The 16,735-nt window shown below is 41.0% G+C and overlaps 3 protein-coding genes and 1 long non-coding RNA gene across 16 annotated transcripts in view; 1 reads left to right on the forward strand and 3 right to left on the reverse strand.

The window, feature by feature from the left end:
* Window positions 1–1,085: 1,085 nt before the first annotated feature.
* LOC103968522 (stress-response A/B barrel domain-containing protein UP3) lies at window positions 1,086–6,110 on the reverse strand. The gene is made up of 2 exons (XM_009381770.3): window positions 5,259–6,110; window positions 1,086–1,377 (listed from the first exon to the last, which is right to left on the reverse strand). Exon 1 carries the CDS (start codon window positions 6,061–6,063, stop codon window positions 5,278–5,280), a length of 786 nt encoding a protein of 261 aa, XP_009380045.2. The 5' UTR covers window positions 6,064–6,110; the 3' UTR covers window positions 1,086–1,377; window positions 5,259–5,277.
* A 1,776-nt stretch (window positions 6,111–7,886) lies between these two features.
* LOC103968523 (protein ELF4-LIKE 3) lies at window positions 7,887–9,477 on the reverse strand. 4 transcript variants are annotated; one of them, XM_009381773.3, is made up of 3 exons: window positions 9,212–9,477; window positions 8,944–9,019; window positions 7,887–8,400 (listed from the first exon to the last, which is right to left on the reverse strand). In XM_009381773.3, the coding sequence occupies exon 3, from the start codon at window positions 8,354–8,356 to the stop codon at window positions 8,027–8,029; it is 330 nt and encodes a 109-aa protein (XP_009380048.2). In that variant the 5' UTR covers window positions 8,357–8,400; window positions 8,944–9,019; window positions 9,212–9,477; the 3' UTR covers window positions 7,887–8,026. The 4 variants fall into 4 exon arrangements, with proteins under 4 accessions (XP_009380048.2, XP_009380046.2, XP_009380047.2 ...); XM_009381771.3 differs by having other exon boundaries at window positions 9,178–9,477; XM_009381772.3 differs by lacking the exon at window positions 8,944–9,019 and having other exon boundaries at window positions 9,212–9,476.
* Window positions 9,478–9,593: 116 nt separating this feature from the next.
* On the reverse strand, window positions 9,594–14,015 carry LOC103968524 (uncharacterized protein At2g37660, chloroplastic). Of its 2 annotated transcripts, none has more exons than XM_009381775.3 (9): window positions 13,789–14,015; window positions 13,231–13,314; window positions 13,085–13,143; window positions 12,199–12,294; window positions 11,985–12,065; window positions 11,030–11,092; window positions 10,757–10,930; window positions 10,216–10,311; window positions 9,594–9,870 (listed from the first exon to the last, which is right to left on the reverse strand). In XM_009381775.3, the coding sequence occupies exons 1-9, from the start codon at window positions 13,973–13,975 to the stop codon at window positions 9,796–9,798; spliced, it is 915 nt and encodes a 304-aa protein (XP_009380050.2). In that variant the 5' UTR covers window positions 13,976–14,015; the 3' UTR covers window positions 9,594–9,795. The 2 variants fall into 2 exon arrangements, 1 of the variants encoding a protein (XP_009380050.2); XR_010491863.1 differs by having other exon boundaries at window positions 9,818–9,870; window positions 10,216–10,618.
* A 302-nt stretch (window positions 14,016–14,317) lies between these two features.
* The window catches only part of LOC135625882 (uncharacterized), a 4,121-nt gene continuing 1,703 nt past the window's right edge, over window positions 14,318–16,735 (forward strand). For 4 of the 9 annotated variants that reach the window (XR_010492185.1, XR_010492191.1, XR_010492187.1 and 1 more), the window contains exons 1-3: window positions 14,318–14,651; window positions 14,744–14,905; window positions 14,996–16,735. The exon at window positions 14,996–16,735 is cut by the window's right edge and continues 164 nt beyond it. This is a non-coding gene — a long non-coding RNA (uncharacterized LOC135625882). The remainder of the gene's footprint in view (window positions 14,652–14,743; window positions 14,906–14,995) is intronic. The other 5 variants (XR_010492186.1, XR_010492192.1, XR_010492193.1 and 2 more) reach the window with 3 other exon arrangements.

Consider the following 16,735-nt stretch of genomic DNA (forward strand, 5'->3'; position numbering starts at 1 on the left):
GAGAAAGAGGGAGAGACTTCACGTAAACAGACAGCGCAAACAAATGCGAGGCAGAGAACAGTGCAATGTATTTTTCCTGTATCTGTTCCCTCCTCAATTATTGTCGAGAAGATGACTACGCAACTAGCAGAAAGCAAATGTGCCGTCGACGATCATCGGTCCCTTTTCATGCAATTATATCCAAAAAGAACTGTAGTTTGGATTCATTAGACAGTAAAATTTCAGCCTTAAAATTATACCCACATAAATCGTGGACAATAGAACATTATATTGAATCCCAGGCAGTGTCAGCTTTCTAATAATTGAAGTGCAGTCGCAGAAAGTAGAAGAGATTTTATCCAGAATGGAAGTCACGCACATGGGATCCTCAGCAGAATTAATAGGGTGCATGGGAAGAGTCTGCAGGCAGGATGATGACAAAGGGAGCCTTTACAGCGTGAGCCTGTGCGGCCTAACCTTCCATGGACGAGTAGACGCAAATTGTGAGCTGCCCAAGCAGAAGTTTAGGTGCACTCTATGTGTGTGCGGTCCAGAGATCGGAGTCGAATTTTAGATAAACCGGCTTTCACGAACCGGTCCATTTCTCATCAAGATTGAAGCCCACTCTCTCTCTATGATTATGATGATGATTATTATTGCAGTAAATATAAGATGGAGGAAAGAGGAAAGAAGTCTCACTTTTGTTGTCGGTTTTATCCTCTCCCTCGAGGTACTGTGTGCCAAAAAATATTTTTAATCATTGCTCTGATGATTTCTTGGCCTTTCATTGCAATCTTGCAGCAAAAACGAAAAATCTTAGATTTGTTATATACGTCATTTTGAGGAAATTTTTATAGAGACATTAATTATACAATTTAAATTTGTTAAACTTTAGCATTTAATGTTTTACAATTGTATCACTTATGTTATATAAAAATAATTTCCAATATTATATTTCCGAATATGTAATTGAGTATTTTTTCTTTTTAATTTTACTAAACCTATGGTTGGATCCATACTAAAATCATCACCACCTGTGTCATCATTATCATTTTCATACATCAATTGTCTCATTAAATACAATATATATATAAATGATCAAATAATAAATGAAAAATTCAGCATGTAAGCTTTTGTATATACCATGATAATGTTACAAAAGCTTGCCTGCACTAACAAGTGTGCATAAGACACCACTTTTTTGTGTTTTTATGTATCCACTTAATTCATTCACCTTAACAGATGGGCAAAGAAATCAAAATCGCTTATTAATGATACTTTGTTCACCATCTTGGACTTGCAGCATTGTTTGGCTTGTCACAGACACATGATTCAAGGATTGATCATATGATCCACATACAGTCAGTCCACCCGAAGCCTGGTATGACCATGGAGAACCTGCAAAAGGAACGTGCCATGAAACTTGGTTAAAATTCTTGGCAGACTCTCACAGATTGGCACATCTTAAGATTTTTAAATGGTTAATTCAGAACAACTGAACAACATTTAGTTATTGATAAAAGCATATAAACTTTTCGGTAGAAAGAGGATATCAAGACGGAAGTAGTCCAGAAAAAAAGGAGCATTCTATCCATCGAAAAGAACCCGAAAAGGTCAAAAAGAAAGCAGCAGGTGAATTCTGCACTCTTGCTTATGTCAGATAAACAAACAAACAAACTGAAGATTTCAACTTAATAGCTATGTGCATATTTCCAGCTGCGACAATCGATGAGGAAAATCGAGAACCAACAGCTCCTGCGAATAATGTAGGATGGAGGACACAGCACCAAGGAAACGATAATATTTTTTTCCATGAGCTTGTGTGAACAGAGATGTCGGAAAGACTTCATATGAAAGATGCATCGAGACTCTGTTGAAGAATTCTTGTCATTGGAGATCAGATCATCTTCTGGTTAACAATAGGCCCTGAAAGAAGATAGGCCAAACTAAACCTCTTTAGATTGGTTGTTACCAAATTCCTATGCCCATCTGAATCCAGATGCCAGAGGTATTGGTTGAATTCAGCCAATACCCTTTCAGTTTTCTGATCATGGCTAATCTCAGAAACAACATTAGATGCAAGGTCTCACATGCAAGACATAACAAGACCTACTGTTTATTCCATAAATTAATGTAAATATCGAGATTTATCGTGTGCATGTAGTTGTGGGACGTGACACACCACACATGAACTTACAAACCATATGTGATCCTTTCTCCAAGATCGAGGATCAATACATTAGATAAATACAATTTTATATTTGTCCTACACATTCTCTTGATTGTCAACCACCTGATGATACCCTTCTGTTATCAAGCTCAAGTTCTACGCATAGCAGAAAAGAGCAAATGGATACTTAAGTGGGTTGAAAGGATCTAGCCATTAACATCTTCCTTTCAGAAGGTCTTGTATCGTGAGAGATGGACGATGTTCCAGATTGGAGAAACAAAAGGGTGAAGGACACCTACACATGGCATTTTCTTCATCGGAAGATGCAAATCAGAAAATAGAAAGTGACTAGTTACAGCTCATAGTGGTGTTGCCCCTAGAGAAAAGCAGGAATAGATCATGGGCGATTGACGACATCATTATAGTTGCATGGAGGACAGACAGCTTTCAAAAACAATAGGACACAATATACAAAGTTACAGACATTGATTGGTGTGGTTTTTCAAGGATAAGAAATCTCATGGAATTAAGACCAACCCCATGCTAAGCTGCCATGCCTTTGCAGTTAATAGGTTAAAAAATGCTAGTAGTGAAATAGCATTAGTTGAAGCATTTGCCATATGGATCCTACAATGTATTAATAAAAACTAGCATTAAGGTTGATTCATTTGTTGTGTCAGCTAGTAAATGTCCAAATAACTTCTAAAGACTAGCAGCAGCGAGAAACTCAGAATACAACAATAAGCCATGAAGTCCCAGTTATATGAGTGTAAGGTTGACAAGCTACATGGATCTTTTCCTATCATTGAACTCAGCTAAAAGTAATATCACTATTCAAACTAAGAGTCACTGACAAATTTATGCAAAGATATGCATGCACCTAAAAGGATAGCACATTAGAACAAAGGTAGAGTTGCTGCATTGCTATGCTGTTAGCATGGATTCATAAGCTGCAAGGATATATAACCCTCATAGATAATGCATTAGAGAGAGTCTTATGCAATTTATTGCTCTTCTATTTAACACATCAGCAGCCCAAGTAATTGCTAATCGGCATTTTTAAACAATCCCCTATTCTCCAACCTATTGTTCCCATTTATTTCTCCCATTCCAAAACTCTTCCAACTCGAGCACTGCTCTCCCCACCCTCTCAGCACTTTTCCTATGCATCCTCTCAAACTTTTCCCTAAAGTTTGTTCCGATCAACTACAATCAATTACCAACTTTATCTTGCCCTCTAATCCCACCATCTTGTAGCCCTTGAAAGATGCTATTGATGGCCTATAAACTAACATCAAAAGTTCATCGCCATTTGGTGAATCTAAATTCATGACATCTAAATTCAATAGCCCTTGAAAGATGCTATTGATGGCCTCTAATCCCACCATTTTGTAGCCCTTGAAAGATGCTATTGATGGCCTCTAATCCCACCATCTTGTAGCCCTTGAAAGATGCTATTGATGGCCTATAACTAACATCAAAAGTTCATCGCCATTTGGTGAATCTAAATTCATGACCACATTAAGCTAGTGGAACATGAACCACCCCCATGTCCCATAATGCACAAATCACTGGCAAAACCAAGCAGAGATCCCCAATAGTTGCAGGCAGTCCTTCCCCAGATCAATGGCAAAAGAAGACCCATGTAGTGACCCAGGCAATGAGAACGAGCATTATGATGTTCGCCAAAGAAATAATTATGCTCAAAGAGTCTTAAAAAATTAGAAATTTCCAGAATGTTTCCATCCAATGCACGTTAGAGTATAAAATAACTCAATAGTTAGAACTATTAACCTACCTCAAATCCATCATCTTGACTTAACCAAACAAATCAGGAATTTGCAATAAGGCTGATTTGCTAGCTCATACATAGTTTGGCCGATGACATTGAAAAGTTTACCCAAATGGTCAGGACATTACAACTTCTTGTTATTGTTGCTGGTAAAAAATAAAACTTGAAAATATTGAAAAGTAAAAAAGAAAAACTTCCAACTTATTGAGAGCTGCAGAGCACTAACTAGGCAGAAGTTGACAGTACTGAAGAGCGTGAGAAGAGAAAACGAGGCATTTGCACCTGTTTGAACAAGCCAATTAGTCACTGTCTATTCAATCCACCCGAAGCAACACCTAAGGGATAAATTGAACAATTTGTAGGCTGCCCATGCACTGATTGAAAAACTTGGGCCACATATCAAAAGGTTAATAGCGTCTTAGTTATCTCAGCAAGTGTCAGCTTGTGCCCTTAACATCATTACCTGCAGTCGTCGTTACTAATGAGAAGTATTATTACCAACTTAGACCAATTTTGCCACATGTTTTATGGAACATGAACCAAGTCCAAAGTCATATAGGACTCGACTTCCAAGAAGAGTAGAAACAGATAGAATAGTTCATGCCTTGATACACATCAAGTGACCTATCCATTGTCGACTTATGCATCTTATGCAAGAGCAAAGAGTTTCTCTCTCTTTTTCTTTCTCTTTCAAATGTTTTCAGTCAGGTGGGCTATAAGAGCACACTACTGGTTGAAAGGTATATCAAACAACATCTTTCTCAGTACGAAAGCTCTTCCTCTCACAGATCTTCATCTTTGTAGCAGAGTAGTGACATTGAAGATTAGTGCAACACTCTTCACAAAGCTTCTCCTTCTTTGTGAAGATCATTATAATCAAATCTTGAAGTCTTATCCACCTAGTTTTTAATGAGAACCTCCAGATCAGCAAAATCTAATCAAAGTGACAGAACACAACCAAAAAGAAGATACCACAATTTTTTATACAAAAATGCAGGATTCAACATACGAAAGTAGCTGATGTTAGTACAAGAAAAATGAAACAGATTCTGCATACAGAAGTAGTTCATGATTGTAAGTTCTTTACCAAATTATTCCTGGAAAATCTAAGAAGCAAATGACATTATTTCTTCGTGAAATTAAATGTAGATCAGCTGCCAGGAACTGATTTAAATCCTCCAATCTTCAACTTCAATCCAATAGCTAACATTTACAAATCATTGCAATATATAGAGAGCACTCGCTCCAGCACGCCAATTTACAAAGAAACCTATGAATTGTGAAAACAAGTAGTAGTCATGGGAGTTTGGAGTGAACCTCTTTGGAAGAAGAACCATCAAAGGGTAGCAGCAGGCGGTGGTGGCACCTCGAAATCAACAACAATGAAGCTCTCCAGAAGCGGCCGCACCTTCTCCTTCACCGACTCCACCAAGTCCTTCTCTCCCGCATCCATCGCCTCAAGCTCCTCCAGGTCGCGAAACACCGCCAGAAGTCCCACACCGTATCCCTTCGCCCGAGCCGGTGAGAAATTCTCTCCGTAAGTCACCTGCGTCACCGCCGCCGGCGCCGACAACTTAACCTGCGCCAGCGTCGCCGTTAGCTCCGCCGTGGCCCCCTCTTTCGGCTTCGCGAGGGTCAGCCGCATCGCCGACCCAGGGGGCGCCGCCGTCGGGCTGTCAAGGTCGGCGACCCAGTCCATGGCCATGATATCCTCGCAGACGGGGAGGACGTTCTCCGCGACGACGGCCACATGGGATGGGTGGGTAGAGTAGGCAGCGAGGTCGGCCTTGGAGCGGTAGCGACTGTGGAGGAGGTGCGTGAACCCGGTGGCGGATCGGTGGGGGCGCGGGAGCACGGGGCCGGCGGCGAGGTGCGCGACGACGTCGAGGGAGGCGAGGGATCGCAGGTTGGAGACCATGGCGTCGACCTTGGACGGGTCAGTGGAGTCGCGGACCTTGAAGAGGACGACGTGCTCGATAGTGGCGGCGGCGGCCATGGAAGCGGTGGCGGAGGTGGAGTAAGAGAACGATAGCGTGGCGGCGGGGCGAAGGGAAGAGGAGAAGAGGGCTTTGAGGGATGAGGGAGAGTAGTGGAGATAGACGACGGTTCTTAGACACGACATCTCCCTCTAGTTTTCTTGCTCCTCCATCCACTGGTAATCGTCGCCGTTGGACTTTCGTTTGACGGCTCACGTTGATGCTTAGACGCTCTGCCGGATTAAGTCACTGTCAATAAAGGTTAATTCCGATCAGTTCTGGTGGTACTGCAGAACAGTATTGTTTAATGTGGGGGCGACGAGTTGAACCAAACCTGCCGAATCAAGCGGACCGGTTCGAACCCGATAGGCTCGGCCCGTTGTAGTTAACAAGTTTGAGGGTGACGACGTGCGGAATCGCCCGGACCGGTTCGGAGGCCATAGGTCTGGCCCACTAGATTTGTGGGCCGGGTCGAGATAGCATTACAAAATTTTGACCACCGGTCAAACAGTATTCGAGTTATTTATTTTCGTTGACGGAACGATTTAATCCAACTCGACTACCTCACCATGAGAAAAACCAAGCCATTAGAGTGAAATGAGTGCAGCAGGATATTCGACTTGAATGAGAGAGAACACAATAGAAGCTATTTTTTAGTTTTTCATTTTGTTCATTTATTTTCAGAAAAAAAATCAATTAAAAATATAAAAAAGATGAAAATAATTACATAGAAAAAAAACTTTCCAATGTTGAAGATGATAAATGCAATATTATTATAGTAGTTGAAAGCAAACATAGGAGGAAAAATAGAATAACAGCTAATAAGCACCACACAAAACTTTGGGTTGAGGGGACAGAGATGATCTTTGTGTTCTTGCAATAATTTGATGCGCTGGTAATCGGTAGAGGACTTGCGCTGCACTGGCATAGCACGGAACACATGTCCTCCACAAAGGGGATCTGGACATGGCTTTGTCCTTGACACTTTGGTTTCTTCTGCAGTAGCTGCCAGGGGTCCTAAAGGCACCAAATGCCGTGTAAGACAGATGAGTAAAAATGCCATTTGGAAGCTGAAAGAAGATGATTGGGAGGATGAAGCTTCGGTACAAAACATTGTTATTTGTAGCGGGATACACGAGTCGACGCTATCGATTTGATATGACACCATTAAGAGGAGACCGAGAGCATGTTCTTTTTGGCGAGTCACACATACCTAACAAGGAAGACATAACTGGATCGAAAGGCCTTCACCATGGTCTATCTGATACGTTCTTCCCTACCCACTGTCATCCCTAAAGTTTGGTCAAAGCAGCACTCGATGAGCTAACAGGGGACCATACATACTTTTCATCAATGCAACATCTTTTGTTTCTTATTCCAAATACAAGTTGTCAGCAGGTAAACCACTGGATAAGCTTCCAAAGCATGCATGGTTAGCAGCCATGGTTTGGATCTGACCCATCTCATTCTTAAAAACTCGGCATCTGAGCAGGGAAGGAGCCAATGGAGGGAGATGACCCCATGTGGCTCTTCCTCCCGGCCGGTTCCTGTAGAACAAGCAGTATCAGAGAGCTTCTGGTCCACCTAGGAACAGCTGGCAAATCATCTTAGAGCAGACATGGGTAGAAGAGATAAGCACTGCTGCAGCTTTCAGCATCCAATCCCTTTGTCCTCTTCCTTGGCATCACTGATATGTACACCTACTTCGGCTATACTGTTGTATGCCTCCCTTGTTTCTGTGAACTTTACATGTTTGCACCTCCAGCCAAAGAATATACAGGTGACTGCCACCCGGCTAGAACAAACAAGTGGTCAGAAAAGCTCATCTACTCTCTTGTGAGATTCCATAGCTGTGTCGACTACGATTGGAAGCCAAACAAATGTCTAAAAGGCATCTACAGGATCAAAAGATGTCTTCGGCTACATGGAGGCTTTGATACTATTTGCAAGAGAAATGCACATCAGAGCAGAAAGAAAAAGAAGACATCAATTAGAGAAAGATTAGACTGACTATTCCGGAGCACAGACAAACAGCTTTGCATCACATAAATGAGGGAGGAGATGAGTGACACAGTGATGAAAACAATGCAAGCAAATCTTATGTCATTCCTAGCCGGGCCGGTTCCTCTTGTTGCCGGGCTTCCCCTCGGAGTCGCCCTCCGACGAGGCTTCCATGGACCGGGTGAAGGAGAGTGAGAGGTCAGCGTAGAGGTCGACGACGCGCCGGATGTTGTTGTTGAGCTCTCTGATCAGGCCGACGTTGCGGCTGAGGTTGTCGGGGATCTTCGACTCATGGTTCTGATTGATCTCGTTGATCAACAGCCTGTTCTGATCCAAGATACGCTGGACCTGAAGAAAGCTCTTCTGGAAGGTCTGGAGGACTTTGCTGTCCACTTGGGTTCCATTGCCAAGCCCCGAGAAGCTATCGCCATCCATCATCACCTTCCTCGTCACCCCTCGAACGAGATCAGAAGACAAAGGACCTGCAGATAAATCATATCAAGAGCAGCAAAAACAAGGGAATAAAAGGCTAACATAACAACAAGTAGGCGGGCAGGGACGAACATGCAAAGCAAGCAATGAATCTCTGGGTTGAAAGAAAGCACCTTTCGGTAGGAACAGGAGACTGCTATGAGCTCATACGGAAAGAATTCTGATCTAAGTCAGGATACTGTTTGGTTCATTCAACCTCACCTCTACAGTGACCAAGCCAAGGAGAACTAGGAAGGACGAAACCATTGAAGACATGGCGAGGATCGAGGAAGAGAGAGAAGGAGAGGAATCTCTTGGAAAGTTGTCAGGCGTTAGTAGGCATGAGAGACAAGGATTGTAAGGAAATCATGGCCTCGGTAGCTCCTTTTCAGAAAGAAAAGCGAGATCGGATGGATGGCGTGGTTCTTTTCATGTGATGGCATACAAAAAAAAACTGATCCAATTCCCCTAGAAAAACTTTCTACAAAATCCATGTCGCAAATCTCACATTGAATCAATCAATACAAGAAACAAAACAAGAAGGAAAGGAAAACCTCATAGACGAACGACCGATCAAGTTGGACAGCAAAAGGAACCTTCCATAGTACAATAAAGCTTTCGGAGCGGTTCCTGAAACGGCAACCATGATCACAAACCACTGAGAGCAAAGGAGAGAAGCAAAAAAAGATCGAATTTTGACACCGGATTCTTCACAATCCCCTCGAACATCACAATCAAACCTAATCAAGGAAAGAACTTTACGCTACAAAACGCATAAGAAGACAGACCTTTGTGCTGCCAGATTGATATGGAGACGGATACCTTGGAGATGCGGCAAGGGCGGAAGGGGGGAAGGAGGAACAATTAGGCAGGAAATGATCTGCTGCGGGAGACGACAACCACTTAGGCGATGCTCCTCTCGGCTTCGCTGGTCTCCGCTCCGAGTCGGTCCATCGACGACTGGGATCGCCCGCTGAATCTAATGTTGACTCGAATGGGAGATTCCACTTCTGCTGTCTATTTCCATGGTTAAGTGGGAGGCCGAGGGTCTTCTTCTGATGAAGAGTGGTGGCGACATGGGTTTACCGTCATGAGAACAATGCCGCTTCTCCTAGAAAATAATAAATACTAAAGAATCACTAGCTTGTGATCACATAATTTATGTCAATCACAGGATTTAACAAAGTGGATTGAGTCATGTCAATTAAGCTAAGAATCGTTCTTATATATCCATCCAAACAGGATTTGCCGCATCACATGCAGAATGCATGACATCGATTACAATATTAGTTAACAAACAAATCGTGTAATTGAATTTTCAGAATCTTAATTTAGATATTACAAGAATCATTCACCATCAGTTCAACAGGAACAGGTGGATTCTTTCTTCTGCTCACTGTGACTCCTCACTCTTCAGCAGTCCCAATAAGCTCAGCGAACTTTTCCTTCCAATCTCGAACCTTTTCCTCGCCGTTTACCACCTACACAGAAAAAGACTAGTAAATTTAATTACTGCTAAGGTAGAAAATTCATATGGTGTGGTTATGATTGTTGTTTTCAACATCTTTCATGTCCACAAAGAATAATGAGTAATTCTATCACTTCTTACAAGTAATCAAGAGAGAGCAGGAGATAAAAAGAAGAAGAAGAAATCTTGTAGACTGGCTCTGTAAGCACCATCAGTGGCTTCAAAAGCTTACAAGGGCATGTAAGGCTCTTGGATTTGGAGCTAAAAGGAGAGAGACTGAAAGAGCAGTAGGTAAACTGATACAACCCAAAAATTTGCATTTGGAAAAGCGAAGCTTCTGCTGGCAATTCTAACCTACCTCGAAAATTAGTCCATCCTCTGGCAGTGAATCAAGTGCCTCCACACAAACGGCTGCTGCATCCTCTTTGCTGAGTCTTCCCTTTGCTGCAGCACCCTAACACAAAAATACAAAACAATATGCTTGTGCGCGAGGATGAGTTATTTTCTCAAAAATTATGTGGGAAGTCAGCCTCATGGATCACATGTTCCGGATGCAAGTCTCAACATGATCACTGAAATCAATGCAAAATTATACACCATAGAGTCCAGGTACTTTTTTTTTTAATGATGGAAGTGCAAGTTTATTAGCATGCTGCATATCGAACAATTACGGCTATATTCTGTCATTTCTTTTCTTCATGGTCCATCTGATGATTACATTTATTTCTTCGGTCACTGGATGGAGAGACCTAAAAAGCAACCTGTTCCAGCTTGACATTTGTACGAGAGGAGCAGTGTTGCAGTGAAAGTTTGAGAGACGAGAGAGATGACTCTGTTATCGTTATGCCTCAAGCATGAACCATTGTCTACGATAATTAACTTAAATTGTCCTGATGTACCTTTGAAAAGCTGAATCCTTGCTTGCCACCAGGACTATCTTGCAGTAAGCCAGCTCTAATTATTGTGTATGGGATGCCAGACGCAATCACGGTTTCTTCATCTCTCTCTGCCAGTTTTCTGGCCTTGCTATTCATAACTGCTTGAATTCCGCTGCTGCCTCTATAAAATGCCAACTGCAGTCTGGTCAAAACTCACAGTGAAGATGGTGACAAGACAGAATGCATGAGCATGTACTTCATTAAGAGAAATATGAATGTGGGTAAACTAAGAACCTGTGATAGAAGAACAATGTGCTGCGCACCCTTTGTTCGCCCTATGTCAGAGAAGAAGCCATCCTGCAAAATAAGAGGAGTATGGCAAAAATTTTAGTTTAGGTTATCAAACATCAACGTACAATATCAACCAAGTGATGTCAAATATGTATAAAATCATATAAATTATAGAACTAGTTACACCATCTAGGATCTGATTGGTACTGCACCCTTTTCAAGTTTCACCATGCTTCTTGCATCATTCAGGTAATGTTCTTCAGATGAACTAATAGGACCATAACTTCTAACATACCGGGCTTCGGTCTTAGTGGTCAGTGGCCATAATAGGGAGAGATTTTGTATCTAAATTTTGTGGCACTGGCTCTTCAGTAATTTAAAATGAATTATATATACCTAGTGGGTGTGTCCCCCTCAGATTCTTGAAAAAACAGGATATAGTAACTCCCTCACATGCAGATTCGATAATGCTCAAGATAAATTGGTTAAACATGCAGGGATCAGCATTGCTCTCAAGGAATATATAAGTCAACTACTATTCTTCAACTTAAACCAACTTTTGATGAATATTTGCTATGAAAGATACATAAATTATCCTGTTCTGTACAGAATTGTTAATGTTAGAGCCATATTATTCCTCCTGCGGTTAAATGACTATTTAACAACTTATATGAGGATTTTGCTTTCTGCTGAATTCGACCTTCAACAGTCAAATAAAAGCATAACATCTGATGCAAAGTAGAGTCAAAATACGTGACAGGAAAAATCTCTACATTGCAATGTCTTTACACAGACTTTACAAATAATCTCAGACATTGGAAGTGACATAATAATTCACATGAAGAATATCTAGAAGTTGTCCGTAGATGCATTGTGCTTTCAGGAAACCTTGCTAACATAACATTCTAGTCACAGCACAAATGATTTGAAATAAACATATAAAGCTGGATTTGCATACATTTGATGCACAAATTATTGCTCGAACACCTCTCAGAGCATTTGTCAGAAAGGTCTTGTCATTTAAATCTCCAACCATTGTCTACACAATGCAATCAATAAAACAGTACAATGTTAAAAACACAGAAGTGTCTTTTGTATGTCAACAGAAAGGGAAGTGTTCAGTACATAACTTCTGAAGGAAAAAACGCTACCATGAGCATGCAGGTGCTCACCTCAACATAAGTTCCAAAAGCATCGATAGCAGCTCGCTTATCCTTGACTAGTGCTTTTATCCGAGCACGTTTAAGAATCAATGATAGAATTACCATCTGATTAAATCATATCATGAGATAACAAGTAACATGAAGAAATAATACATTGCAGCATGCTTATATGCAATTAGTACAACTCCAGATGTGAAATTAATTATTCTTACGTGCTTGTTGCAGCATCAATATTGGACCTTGATTTTAAACAAAGATTTAAATTATGATTTGTGCAAGGGACTGGACATGAAATAAATTTTTTTGATAGTTCAGGTTAGATGCCTTCTGCTACTAAGATTGTTCATGAGTGTGCTATAAAAATATTACATGGACCATAATATTGGTCTGGATTTCAATGAAGTAATTCATGCAAAACAAAGAAAGACCATATTCCTTCTGCCAGTTCTGAGTCTTGTGGATGCAAAATCTTAGATTAAGAACAAAGAAGTTGGTCATGAAGAAACATAGATGTAGTCAGATCAGCACTGGCCACAGACATCTTTCTCATAGTATCTTGATAAAGAATTTCAATGCTACCAAGAGCTATTTAATTCCTCCTGTTGCAATTTCATTTTGAAGAGTCAGTGCAGTATTTATTCGTCTTTGATCCAGTAGGAGTATCTCTTTATAAAAAAAAAACGAAAAAAATTGATGGCTATCATGGAAAAGAATTTCTTTTTTGGAAATTGCACACACCAATCATCTAATCGAGGTATGAAAATTCAGGACACTCAAACTAAGTGACTCTGGTCAATGGTTACTTTCGAAACATTAAGCATCATTACGTTTGAGTATGATACATAGTCATGTTTGGATAAAGAGCTAAAATTCTTTTCATGTTAGAAAGGCCGACCTGACCAATTTCACTTTCACCATCAGTTACCAGCACAGCATCTCGTACTTCATCGATTTCTGGTAGCAATCAAGGAAACAGAGGAATGAAGTTCATCACAACTTTAACAGTAACAAAATGCCACAAGATGTACTAGTTCATGTGACCTGAAGATTCATCCTCATTCTCAAGACCACCATCCTTTGGAAGTAGATCAGGTGCTCCATACCACTTCCTCAACTTAGGCCCACCTACATATGAGCTCATTTTTCTTTCCAAATTATAGGTGCATAGATATGCCATCTACTAAACAGATCTTGACACGGGAACTTATAAACCATCGATATATTTATGACCATTCAGATAACAGGGTTTGTTGTGTACCCAAATGACAAAATAAGTCAATCTTAAATAACAAGACATATTAATATCTCAACAATAAAACAAACGCGATTGCCATAACTCTGCAGAGCATCTAATTTCACCTTTGATCTGCCAAAACACACTTCGCACCGTCTAAACTATGGCACGACTGAACTAGCCAATAAAGTTGGTGAACACTTGGAAAAGCTATTGGCTGGATTAGCATCAAGAAGTCATTCGCTTTATAGTAATTCACACAAATCGAAGATCAAAATGATATTTATAAGATCATTTGTCAGGAGATCTATGCAGTGCAGGCTAAGATAACCGAAGAACCGCTGAGGGGATGCAGCGTGTCTCACCTTCTATGTAGTCGAGGAGTTGATCCGCGAAGCTGGTCTCCTTCTTCTTGGAGCAGCGGCAGCGAAGCGGAGAAGCAGTCCTCCTTTGCAGCGAGGAGAACAGCTGCGAATAGCACAGTAGAGATGGAGCGACAGGGTGGGTCGGGAAAGAAGATGGTGGCTTGGAGAGACGAAGAGCCACCGCCATCGGAGCGTGCGTGGAGATGAGGCGGGGAGAGAACAGAATAATAACACCACGGAGGAGATTGGGTTGGGAAATTGTATATTACCATAATGCCCATCATCTTCGACATCAATTAACCCGTAAACACTTTACGAAGAATTCCTCGGAAACCGTCCGTTCCCATTTTCTATTAATCTCAGCCGTCCGACGTTTCCATTAATAACTGAATAAAAATGTTGATTTAAGGAAATCATACGGACGATCGAGATTAACAGATAAAGTGCGATGGACGGTAAGGAAGGGTCTTTCCGTAAGCGACGGAACAACATCTGGTTATGTGAGCGGGTCAGCAGAAGGGGAGTTCGAAACTCCGGGCGGGCTTATAAATTAGGTTTTTGTGAGAGGGAGGGGAGCGGCGGCGTTACTGATATCTTTCTTCCTCCGCCATGAGCGCGAGCCTCTAATCCGGCGAAGCATGTCTTATTCTTCTTCTTCTTCTTCTTCTTCTTCCGGTTCTTTTCTTATCATCTACCTTCGATTGAGCTTTTCTTGCGTTGCTAAAATTTTGGCCCTTCGAAATGGTGGGTTCTTGAAAGCTATGGAACGTTGATCCGTTAGGGTTTTTCCGTTGCTGATGATCGAATTCTTGGATTGAAAGAGCGGCAGCGATCCAATCTTTTCCCGACTCGACCATGAGCAGGCAGGGCAAGCCTCCAATCTTGCGAAGTCTTGTCTTTCGTGTGGGGTTTTTCTCTGTCCTCTCTATTACTGAGCTTTTCTTGTCTTGATAAGATTTGGCTCTTCTAAAATGGTGGATCTAAAGGAGAGTGGCGCTTCAAAGCTATGGAATCATCTTCCATACACGTCTTTTTCGTTGCTGATGATCGAACGCCAAATGTGTTGGATTTGAAGAGCGGCGTCAATTCAATGTCTTCTTGGCCCCTCCATGAGCAGGTCTGGCGAGCTTCATGTTTTACAAATCAAGTTTTCTTTTCCACGTCAGGTTTCTATTACCCATCTCTTAATCGAGCTTTCTTGTCTTAGTTCTTTCGGCTCTTAAAATGATGGTGACCCTGAAAGTGTAAAGGTTCTTGAAAGCTTTTCTTTGCTGACGTTCAAATAGAGCTTTTCATTGCTGACAATCAAATGTCAAATGTTGTGGATTTGAAGTGCAGTGGCAATGCAGTCTACTTCTTCCTCCACCATGCTCTTTCGGGTGAGCTTCTATTCTTGCGAAGCAAGTCGTCTTATCTCAACATCTCCTTTTGGTTAAGCTTTTCTGTTTTGAGAAGTTTTTGGCTCTTCAAGAATGGTGTCCCTAGACACGATTCTCGAAAAGATTTGCAATCATTTCCAAACTGGCCATTTTAGTTGCTGATGGTCAAATGTCAGATGTTTTGGATTTGAAGAGCAGCAGCAATCCATTCTCTTTCTTCCTCTATCATGAGCAGGCTGGGCGAATCTCAAGTCTTGCGAAGAAAGTTTTCAATTTCATGTCAGATTCTGTTCTTTCTGTTTATCTTCAAATGAGTTTCTATTGACTTGATAAGTTTTGGTCCTCTTAAATGAGGAACGATTCTTGAAAGCTATGGAATCAGTTCCAAAGAGGGATTTTTCATTGCTGAGATTGAATGCTAGATCTTTTGAATCAAAAGATTTTCTACCATTCTACATAATATCTGTCATTGTTGAAGTGTGTAAAGTTGGTTCAACTTTCGAATCAAACCAAAGGCCCATGATCCTGATTCTTGGACGTTGATCTTGATTAGATCTTGTAGGTAATATCCATCTTTGATTTTGCTGACCACATTGATGTGTTGGGATGTGATGGCCAACATGGCATCAAGCAATTATGGGTGTGGTTAGTCCAATTAGATTGTTTTAGTTATAAGAGGATGTTTCTTAATTGCTTGTGAAGCTCACCTACTTACGTGAGATTGGGACAAACATTGATGACTTGGTGAAAGACACTCAAGAAGAAACCACTGATTACAGAGATTTTATAAGAGGCAGGGGTCCAAAAATATTCCATGGGCCCCTTTAATTCACATGCCATATGAGCAGGTTGTCCGGTGAGTCCCTGTGCCTATATTTATTCATTTTGCATCTCCTTTTCTCATCAATTTTGTGGTCCTTTTTTTCTTGTGACATTGAATTTCCTTTTTTGATTGGGTTGACTCATGGATAAGAACTGCTTTTAGTGATGTTACATAATTTAGAAAGAAAAAAAAATGAATAAGTGTTCTCATCTTCTACTGTGTTTGTACTCGGTGTAGTTCCTTCTTTAAATCCAACATATCACATGGCTTTCTAAGAGAGAAAAATCTGACAAAGAAAATATTGCTGAATGCGGGGCTAAACTAGCCGAGTCAATACAGCGAGATTTGATGATGGGCTTCTTCTTTAGAAAGGGTCTCGGCTTTCTCGATTTTCTTCAAGGTGCATCATGTGTCTTGGTATGTCATGTGGAAGGACATGGTTCTTTATCTTCTTTCAGAAATATTAACCATGGCTTCCCATGTCTCGTTGAAAACAGTGGATTTGCTGCATTTGCTTCTGTGAAAACCTGATAACTGCCACAGCCAAATCAATATTCTTTCATTTTTGTTTAATAGTTGACTCAGTTATTGATTAAGATGCTTTTACTATTTAACTTACATATAGAAGTGTCTGAAGACCTGCACTTTCATTGATTGCTATGAGTTGTTTAGTCTGGGCAAGTATGTAATTCAGTAATTTTCCAATGCATGCTTAAATTTCTTAGGTAATATACACTCAAAAGTT

The sequence above is a fragment of the Musa acuminata genome, chromosome BXJ2-10 (genome assembly GCF_036884655.1).
Source record: "Musa acuminata AAA Group cultivar baxijiao chromosome BXJ2-10, Cavendish_Baxijiao_AAA, whole genome shotgun sequence".
Taxonomy (NCBI): Eukaryota; Viridiplantae; Streptophyta; class Magnoliopsida; order Zingiberales; family Musaceae; genus Musa; species Musa acuminata.